At 45.9% G+C, this 10,170-nt stretch overlaps 1 protein-coding gene across 1 annotated transcript; it reads right to left on the bottom strand.

Moving 5' to 3' along the window:
• Nucleotides 1-273: 273 nt before the first annotated feature.
• LOC109778611 (WRKY transcription factor 71) lies at nucleotides 274-2,893 on the bottom strand. The gene is made up of 3 exons (XM_020337176.4): nucleotides 2,284-2,893; nucleotides 1,221-1,367; nucleotides 274-1,145 (listed from the first exon to the last, which is right to left on the bottom strand). The coding sequence occupies exons 1-3, from the start codon at nucleotides 2,775-2,777 to the stop codon at nucleotides 749-751; spliced, it is 1,038 nt and encodes a 345-aa protein (XP_020192765.1). The 5' UTR covers nucleotides 2,778-2,893; the 3' UTR covers nucleotides 274-748.
• Nucleotides 2,894-10,170: the final 7,277 nt, after the last annotated feature.

Here is a 10,170-nt window from a genome sequence, read left to right as displayed (position 1 = left end):
GCCTCGTGAGCTTATTCAGTGAGATAAATAGTACTGTAGTAGGTAGAACTGAGATAGGACACATCTATGAATCAATATATTCTTGTCTCAGTTATAAATTCCTTCTACCAAACAAACGAGCAAATCACAATGAGGCGACACATCCTATGCCTACTCCCACAAGAAACCGCCCAGTGCATCAACGTCCAAAGCAATCAAAATTCTCTTTTGCGCCATGATTATCTCGACTATGCTTTGCACATGCATAAAATTAAAGAAACTGCCACCGGCCATCAAGGAAGTGCCCTTAAATAAATATATAAGCGTTCCACGAACAAGCAGAAGTTGAGATGGCAGCATGTGTAAATAATTCCTCACAGCAACGAAAGTGAAGTGAAATATTCCTCTCATCAATGAGGTACACATATGCACTCGAGTACATGTACACGAAGTCCACAGTACGAGCTATATAAATTAATAAGTTGCAACTGTTCTAGTTATTAGACCAGCTTCATCAACTCATCCAATTTGCCCGTGGAGGACAAATGGAAGAGGATTAAAGCAATGTAGGCACAAGTTCAAGATGGAAAGCTTGCATCGAATTAATAATAATTAGGATAACAGGACCGCCCCATGCATAGACCAGGCTCAAGGGTAACCCTGGCGATCACATCTGGCGCAACTCCAGCATTTGGAAAGCATCATATATGCATATCTACTAGGCTAGCTAGCTACTAATTAATTAAGTGTATCTGAAGGAGTTAATTAGTCAGGGGTTGTTGGGCATTGTGGAAGGGGAGAGGTCTTGCAATAGCGCGTAGTCAGTGAAATAGTGCTGCTGGAGAGTTCCCGCCATTGGATGAGAGGTTGGATGATGATGGGGAGGCGGTGGCACGCTCAGCAGGTGCATGTTAGGGCTTGGGTAGGGCATGCGCATCATGCTCATCAGCTCTGGGTGGAACACCCCCGGCGGCATGAGGTGTGGCGGCGGGAGCCCGTGGAATCCGGGGGGCATGAAGAGGTGCGCGGCGCTTCCCCGGAGGCTGGCGGGGCTGTGGTGCGTGTGCTGCCCTTCGTACGTGGTGATCACCGTCGACGGGTCCTGGTACGACCGCTCCACCCGCTTCTTCACGCCGCACTTGGGCGTCGTGCACCGGTAGTAGCTCCTGCGCACGTTGCCATTTACATTACGTTATCACGGCCGGTTCACACTGAGCTTCATGCATGCAACTGAAGCGTACCTTGGATAAGGGCTGTTCTTGACGGCCTTCTGGCCGTATTTGCGCCAGCGGTAGCCGTCCTCCAGGTGATCGACCTCGCTCTTGGTGAGGAAGGAGACGCGGGGCAGCCGCAGCCTCTTCTCGGCTTTCTTTTTGGGTTTGTTATTCCTGCAGCGGCAAAGTAATCAATCAGTTAGGTTCATCGCAAAACAAAAATAAATAAGCACAGAACAGGCACTGATCCAACAGGGCCTAGCTTAGCTAGGTCAATCAATCTATCGTGATTTGTCCGGAAGCACTATATATAGCTAACTATGTCGCGTAGATATATATTTCATGGAACGGTGCAGCCCATGTCTATATAGTTCTGCCGAGAATGATCAGTGTTGTAGATCTATCGTAAGTATAACAGATAGGGAGTGTAGTAAGTTAGCTAGCTAGATATATATACCTACTCTCGTAAAAAAAGAAGATATATATACCTACAGATCACATGTCATGACAAGATCAGCCTGATGTAATGCAAAATTTAGGAAATTTATACTAATGGCCTTGATGCTTTTGGAGATTATATTACATTTTTGGATCTTTTCTAAAAGGGGGAGAGATCTTTATTTTTGGGTCTTCAAAGACGAAGCTATCTACTTGGTCAAAGTTTGAAGCTACGGCACGCATGCGCAGCAATTGATTAATTCTAAGGAAGATCTCTTCTAGAGTGTACGTCGATTGTCTTTTAAATTGAATACCACACGATCTATAAAGTTATCTTGGACCAAAGCAATAAGAAGCATATAAGACGACAAAAGTGTGCGTCAGCTTGGGGGCTAACCGGATCTAATTCGTGATGAACTATAAGAACCCTAATGAAGCAAATCGTAGCAAACCCTAATGTTCACATCACGTAATAGACAAGGCACAAGCACAATGGGGCATAACGAAAGAAAATCCAAGTAATTAAGCAATAGTAGGACCAGATCTATCACGGTATGAACACATCGCATAAGCTCACGACAAAAGGAATCGGCGAAGCAAGAAATCAAGGCGATTCACACAGCAGATCAGCATCAAATTGGCGAAAACCTACGCTGTCTTGGAACTTTCCCCATCTTCATGGTCCTTCCCATCCTCCTGGTCATCCGCCTCCTGCGCCCGGCCCTTGTTGCTCCGGCGAGATTTTCCCTCACCGTCCCCGCCTCCGGACGAGAAAGATACCGATGAGTTGGGTGTTAGCAGCGCCGCGCTTTCTCCAGCAGCGCTGCCGGTGCCCTGGCTCTCTTGGTCATGGCTCCTAACGTCGACCGACAGCTCGTGCTTGGCCGGCACGTCGAGATGCCGAGCTAGCCCGGTGGGGTCCAAGAACCCCTGCAGGTAGCTCGTGATGCTCGAGTACGGCGCGATCTCGTCGGCGCGCACACCACCGCCGACGCCCTCGGGCTGGTTGAAGAAGAAGCTCTCCATGTCGTCGTTGCTGAGCTCGTAGCCGCCAGCGCCGTCGTAGCGGGTGAGTTGGCCGTGACCATGCTGGTGGTAGAGGCCATGACGGCCCTGATCCCCTCCCCCGCCACCACCGGAAGACATGACGAGGGAGCGGGAGGTAGCTAAGTGTGTAAAGAGAGGAGAGGCGTGGAAGTGAGGAGGAGGGTTTGAGCTTGCACCTAGTCTCGCCTTCCCCTCTTGATATTCATTTTTAATTGCAAAAGCGTGCAAGGATGATAGGCGCAAGATACGACTTTTGTTGAATGGAATATATAATTTTCAGTGGGTGCGGGGGCAAGGCGATCTAGCTAGTACTACTACGTACGTATTCTAGTGTGATGTGTAGAATCAGTCAATTCCTAATGTGTCTACTGTATTAGTGATATCTCCTTGTTTAAGATTCTGTTTGCATTTATCCGTCTGGGTGTATCCGTCAGAACAAACTGTCGGCATATAAAATGAACGGCAGATTTCCTTTTTTAGGGGCATATTACTGCAGGTTACTGCTGAATGATCGAGATACTTGATTCGAACTGGATGTGATTTAGTGTGCTTAAATCCCGCGTTTGGACAGACATGGAGTACTTTGTTTTTCTCTCTTTTTTGGGAGGAAGGGCAGACACATACTTGCAGTCCTCTACGGTCTAGCTGGTGTTGCAGCCAAGAATTTTGACATACAACGTGTAGCTTTACCCAGTAGTACAACGCTCTCATTCTATAATTCCACGTGCATATATGCGGTACCACTTTGAATTAATGGTCGCATGCATACGTGTATAGCGCTGTGGAGTTGGAGCTTATGAATGTACTACCTGTCCGGGTTTATTAGTTTTTTTTTGTATTTTACTAAACTTTGACCTTAGATTTGAGTAGCAAAATATAAGTTGTATGACATACAAATTATATTGGTATATTCGTTTGAAAGGAGTTTCAATGATATTATTTTTTCACATATAAATATACTCCCTCCGATACAAAATAAATGTCGTGGTTTTAGTTCAAAATTAAATGTATGGTCAATTTTTGATCCAAAATGCGATGCGACTAATAACCCTGACGAAAGTATAGTACGTACATACGACATTCAAGTTACTCTCTCTCTCTCTCTGAATATGGACAACACTTTCATGGAGTACTATACATAACCGTACATAGTGCAACTGACCTTCCGGATGGATAAAATAATCTGATGAAGTTAGGAAACCATGTTCTGTTGTCTAAATCAAACATGTATATACGGGTTTTGTATTTTTTTCTTCTTCTTCGAAACAACAAGCCTCCCCTCGACTATTTCTATTAAAGAAACAACCCCAGTACTACAAGGTAACAAATGAAACAACACCAAACGGGAAAGAAAGCCTCTGAAGGCAACAAAAGCAAAGGTCGGTGGTTACTACTGCACACACGCAGAGTAAACCAACCGCACACACACACTCTAGGGTGAAACTGCTCTAAAAGTTCAAAACAGGTTTTCACCATGCTACTTATTACATCATGCCCAGAGAAGAAAATGTATAGCTAAATGAGACTCCCAACACCACTCAGCTTCAAACCCTCCCGCCCAAAGGGTTCCATCCATGTCTTCTGTTGAAGACTTCTCGCAACACCTCTCTGGTCCTTAACACACCATCTTCAATTACGCTTTTCTGTAATATTCTCCAAGAATTCAGCAACGGAAAAAATTTGAAAACCACATAAGAGGGATCATCACGAAATTTCTTATCAAAGCATGCTCTATTCCTAGTTTTCCAAATTGTCCAACAGATAGTAAACCCCCCCCCCCCCCCCCCCCCCCCCTCCCCAATGAGTACCATGCGTCTTTGATTTCCAGGGAAAGACTATAACCAACTTCCCATCATATCTGAAACACCATCAAGGGGTCTAGTCAAGTCAAAGGCACAGATCATAACCCGCCATACAAATCTGGCAAGGCTACACAGGAACATAAGATGATCAATATTCTCTTTGAGGCCACAGAAATGGCATTCTTCGTTGCCACCCAATCCATCCTCTTTTGATGAGATTGTCTTTAGTTAAAATGCTATTTTTGGTCATCACCCACAAAAAAACTATAATCTTTAGGGGAATTCTCAATTTCCAAATCCCTCTAAACCCAACTAGGGGAGAGGATTTGAGAAACACGTATAGTTCCTTCACCACAAATTTGTTCTTGTTGTTCAGCAACCAAAGGACTTTATCCTTCTCATCCACAAGCTCAAGTTCATCAACGAGCTTTTTTAACTCTTCGCACTGAACCAAATATTGTCCATGTAAAGTTCTCTTGAAGGTAAAGCTATCCCAACCAGCTTCCTTAACAGTTTTAATAGTAACTAGCTTGGTAAAAGTGATGTTGTATAATCTGGGAAATATCTCCGCTTTGCTTTTTATTTCCTAGCCAAAGATCTTCCCAAAATAAGGTCCTAGCACCATCACCTACCACCCTTTCTGGTCAGGCTAACAAACATTTCTTTGACTTTCATCAACCCCTGCCACAAGTGAGAATCATTGTTGCCACAACTCAGACAATGTTGGATCAGCTAGCATTTGTTATGCAACAACTCTTGCCATAAACCTTTAGAATTCTCAAGCTTCCACAACCATTTCATCAGCATGCATTTGTATTTAAGCTAGTAGATAATGTTTCTGTTTTGTATTGCTTTACTTGCTAGCTGAAATACAAATTTGTCTCACTTGTCATGCATGTTCTGACATGTATATACATAGCACGATAGGGATTTTAAATAGCTATATACAAATTTCTCTGACCTGTCATGAACGCATGTTGCCGAGAGAGGAATTGCAGCCCCCGAGCTCCACTGCTCCCTATATTTAAACATTTTGAAATTTGTATTTTTGAAGTTCCCAAAAAATGTGAGATTTTTCACGGGGATACATATACACATTCCGAATACCCATTGCAAGTTTTGTGGAAATCTCGTTTTGTTTTGGGCTATAGGAAAAAAACAAATTTCTGACACTATATAGGAGAAAAGGTGTGCCAGTTTCTGTCAGAAATTTCTCTTTTTTGTATTTCCCAATATACAAAGTATTTTTTCAGCTTTTTACCAGGCCTTAGGAATGTGTGTATGTATTCACGTATTTGATATAAGATTTTTTTTAAGCAACGAAAATATGTTTTTCAAAAATTTCAAATACCAGGAGCCGTGGAGCCCGGTAGGTGCAGCCACTTTTCGGCATGTTGCCCCACTTCTCATGTACATGCATGCTTATATATATATATATATTTGGATTCTATATACGAATACGGCACAACAACTATAGGATTTATAATAAACAGGTGAAAAGGGAAGGTGTAAACTCATTCTCACCAAAGGGTTACAGCCGGACATGCGGAAAATTAAATTGTATGACGACTCCTGGACCGTCCTAGTGGTCTCCTCTAGACCTCACCTCCAATCCCTTTTCTACATATAATCTTCTGAGTCGATGCTGTCTCTTTAGCAATAATTAGCTCGCTAGAATTGTTTGGTACAAGAAATATCAACTTAGGCATTTCGCAAGAAAAGAATTAATTTAGGCATTTCGCAAGCTAAATTTGGCCAGAATTCCAGTAAATGTAGTTGTATTACGTTATAAGCGAATAGGAGCTTAGGCTAGCCATAGTGGGGGTAATTTAGGTAGTAACTTAACACATCCCAAAACAGTTTCGTTTATGTGGCAAGTATTTAATGAGGAAAGAGGTGCTTGTGGTAAATATAGCGCTTCCGAGGCAAAATGAGTTTATAAACTAATAAATAAAGCAATCTATGACACTACTAATATGTTACTTTGCACTATGACTACCCACAGTGGGAGTAACATAGGTAGTAACATCACACATATCTAGATAAAATAGATGATGTGACAAGCAATAAATGAAGAAATAGAGCAAAGTAGTAACATAGCTATTTACTAGTAGTATGAATAACATCACACATATGAAGGCAACATGTGTCTATAACCTAATAAATGAAGTGTTGCATGTTACCACACATATGTTACTCCCCACTATATAGAGGTAGTGACTTGTAACATGCCCATGTTACTAGTCTATATTACTACCATTGTGGCTAGTCTATGGAGATAGTAAATTAGACTAGTGTCATATGCATGACACTAGTACTCCCTCCGTTTCTTTTTACCCCGCATATAAGATTTGGTCAAAGTCAAACTACACAAAGTTTGACTAAAACTATATAGTATGAAAATACGTTTCATGGTGCATATGATAATATTAATTTCATATTGTAAATGTTTATATTTTTTAATATAAAGTTAATCAAACTCTACAAAGCTTGACTTTGATCAAACCTTATATGTGAACTAAAAAAGGAAAGAGTATAAGTTATTCCTCACTATGACCAACGTTATACAAAAGATGCGGCCGGGGGGAGAGAGAAGGGTCGGCGTAGGCAGTGGACACCTAGCCCATCCAAAAGGACCGAAGAGACGGATCCTCCGTCAACAAAAAACAAGGCACCCGCTTTTAAAACGGGCGTCGCCGCGGCCCACCTAGTTGGAGGATCTCTCACGACACCTCCCGAGCCTGCCTGCATGCTGATGCTGGCGAGGAGGAGCATGTATGACGGTGACCCGTCACACCACGAGCGGCGCCCGGTCGAGCAGCAAAGCACAAGCACAAGCTAGCGGTCGTGGCCGCGCAGGCGTCCCGTCCGTCACTGCGTCACGAGCGCGCGGCGTGGCCAAGCGTCTCGGCGTCGGTAGCACAGCCCGGTCAAACTTTCACGCTGCGGATCTCAGCCGCTTTCACAGCCAAATCCGCCCGTGCGGCTCCGCACGTGTGCCATTGCCCCTGACATGGTACGCGCCACCGCCCCGATCCGCTCGTCGAATCCCGAATGAAATGGAGCCCGCGTGGTGCCGTGGAGTCCTGGCGAAGTCGTACCGGGAGGGGAGGAATCATCGGCGGTAGCACGTCACCGGCGTGCGGGGCCATGGTACGGTGTGAACAGGCGTGCGCTTTGTGGCGCCGCGATAGTACGTACGGCTTGCGTCCAGATTTCGGGGTATTTTGTTCGTGCGTGCGTGCGTGCGGGTTGCGGGGCGGTGGGTGGTGGGCGTCGGCAGACGGGGCTGGACCGATGCGATGCGATGCGGTGCGGTGCGCGCGGGATGGACGCAGAGTGGAGGAAGTGGATGCGATACGTACGTGGTGCTGCGGAGACCGGCGGCGTGAGAGTGAGGAGGTTCCGTCCGCGTGCGCTAATATTTTTTGGGCGATTTCGTCTCATTCATGTTCCCGGTGTGTCGATCGCTTGTCGGTTCGACCGAGGACAGCGTGGTTGGTCTGTGACTTGGACGGGCATGGACGTATGGTCATGGCCCTCACAAAAAGGAAAAAGGTTTCTTTCGGGTATAAAGAAAAGGTTAATTCGTTCGGAAAAGTAGGGTGAGTGAATATGTGCGTGCCCCCACCGAGCTAATTTGGGCGTGCATGATTCCGTAGGTTCAGGTGCATGCATGCCAGCATGTGGTCAGGCACGTCACCAGGTTACTATGGTGCGATGTGATCGCTGAGCTGAAAATCCTAGTTGGAGAGCCGGGTGATTCACTGTTTTTTTTTTTCAAGGTAATACGCGTTTCATTCATATCATAAAGATCAAATTACAAATTACGTAAAAACCGACATGACAAAACTGAAAAGATAGCAGAACATCGCTAAGCTTAACACCAATTTTTATCACCTGCCTCCGCCACTACCACATTCCACATCAGCGACCAAAGAAAAAAATGACGGATCACCTTCTCACCCGAGCTCAACCCGGCTCCAGCACTGAAACCGATTCTTGACTTCTCGAAAATTTGGAAGTGCACCAATATACGCACTCAGCTACTCAGCAGTCTTTGTATCACCTAGACTAGAAATGTAAATTTGAGCTTCGGCCTATGCAGAACCAATCCTGACCACACGTCTATTACATTGAGTTATCTGCACCTGACTGTTGCCATGTTTGCAAATTTCTCCAAGTTTTGTCCATATCTAAGGGCATCACCAACCTGACCCTCCAAACCCACCCACCCACCTCGCTCCCTCCGTCCCCTCCCCTCCGCCTATATATTCGGATGGACACCGCAGACAGTGTCTCAATAAAAAAATTGTCGCCTGAGTGGTGCCTATCGTACCTAGCTCATATGGCGGCCTGCCCTGACATCCCTCAAACCCATTCCGTATGTGTGGTGGATTTGGGACTGCCCAACGCGTCCGTCGCTTCGGATTCGACACGTTGGATTGTCAAAGTTAAATCCGGTAGATCCCTCAGGGTATCCTAAGTTAGGTTACTTGGTGCGATGGTAACATGACACATGATTTTACCATCGTCCGGCCTCTACAGAGGAGATAATACCCTACGTCTTGATTGTGTTTTATTGCGTTGGAGTGTATCGAAAGTACAAAGTACCGAGAGGTTGTAAGTTGTCTATCTATGAGCCTGGCCACTCGGTTTGCGTACCACACCGAAGGATCCTAGGGTACATGGATCTTAGCCGGCTCATGGTGGATCCTATGATACCTCTCTGTAGATACCTCTATGATTCCATCTTCTTGTCTTGCGTGTCAAGCCTCTTGGAATCTTTATGTGATACACCATGAGCCGCCCAAAGTGGCCCAGGAAGAAACCGGCAAGGGGTCCTCAGCCCAGCCCACCAGGCCAAAAAATGTCATGGTGAGAGGGATAAGGTACCAACGACAACCCTGAGGGCAGTCCTCATCTTCTCAGCCACTGTCGCGACCTCTTGGAGCCGGGCCTCCGCGTCATCATTCTGGATAGCTCCAAAAGGCAGACAGAAGGCATATCAAAGAAGAGGTGACCGAAAAGGTTAAAGAGCGCTCACGGCAATCCTAAGGCACGTACCCTTAGCAATAGCTTCCAAATTTTGGCAGTTCTGTTGCGCCTCAGCAACCTGCGTAGCCACCTCCTCGCTCTACCGCTGGAGCCGGGCGACCTTCTGATCGGCCTCCTGGCCCACATCAGCCTGCTGCGTCAGTTTCTCCTCCACGGCCTACAGATCACACTGAAGTAAGCCCCGACGGTCCTTATTCTCCTCCAAGTCATTACAAAGGGAATAGCAGGCCTCCCGCTCCTGCTAAAGGGCAGCCTCCAAGTCACATTTGGAGGACAACGCTGCTTCCAGCTGCTTCTTGGAAGCCTCCTCTGCCTCTTCTGCATTCTTACGGGCCTGGGAGGCCTTGTCCAACTCCCTGTGGGGGGTGCCGTCTCTTCGGGGGCTACACAAGGGAAAACATTGCAAAACCCCTTCGAGTCAGATAAATCAACAGACAGGGTTGCACCCGGTACAAATCCAAATGTGACGACTTACAGGAGGCATCATCCTTGGTACGTCGCAAAGCTACCGGCCTTCTGCTAAAGAGCCCCCAACCGCTCCTCCAGCTCCGAGACCTCGGCAGCAAGGCTGCGGTTATCCTCAACGAGACCTTAAATAAGGATGGAAGGATACCTTAGTCAAGATCGCCTAC

This window comes from Aegilops tauschii, chromosome 3, assembly GCF_002575655.3.
Source record: "Aegilops tauschii subsp. strangulata cultivar AL8/78 chromosome 3, Aet v6.0, whole genome shotgun sequence".
NCBI classification, from domain to species: domain Eukaryota; kingdom Viridiplantae; phylum Streptophyta; class Magnoliopsida; order Poales; family Poaceae; genus Aegilops; species Aegilops tauschii.
This window is presented reverse-complemented; position numbering and strand designations above follow the sequence as displayed.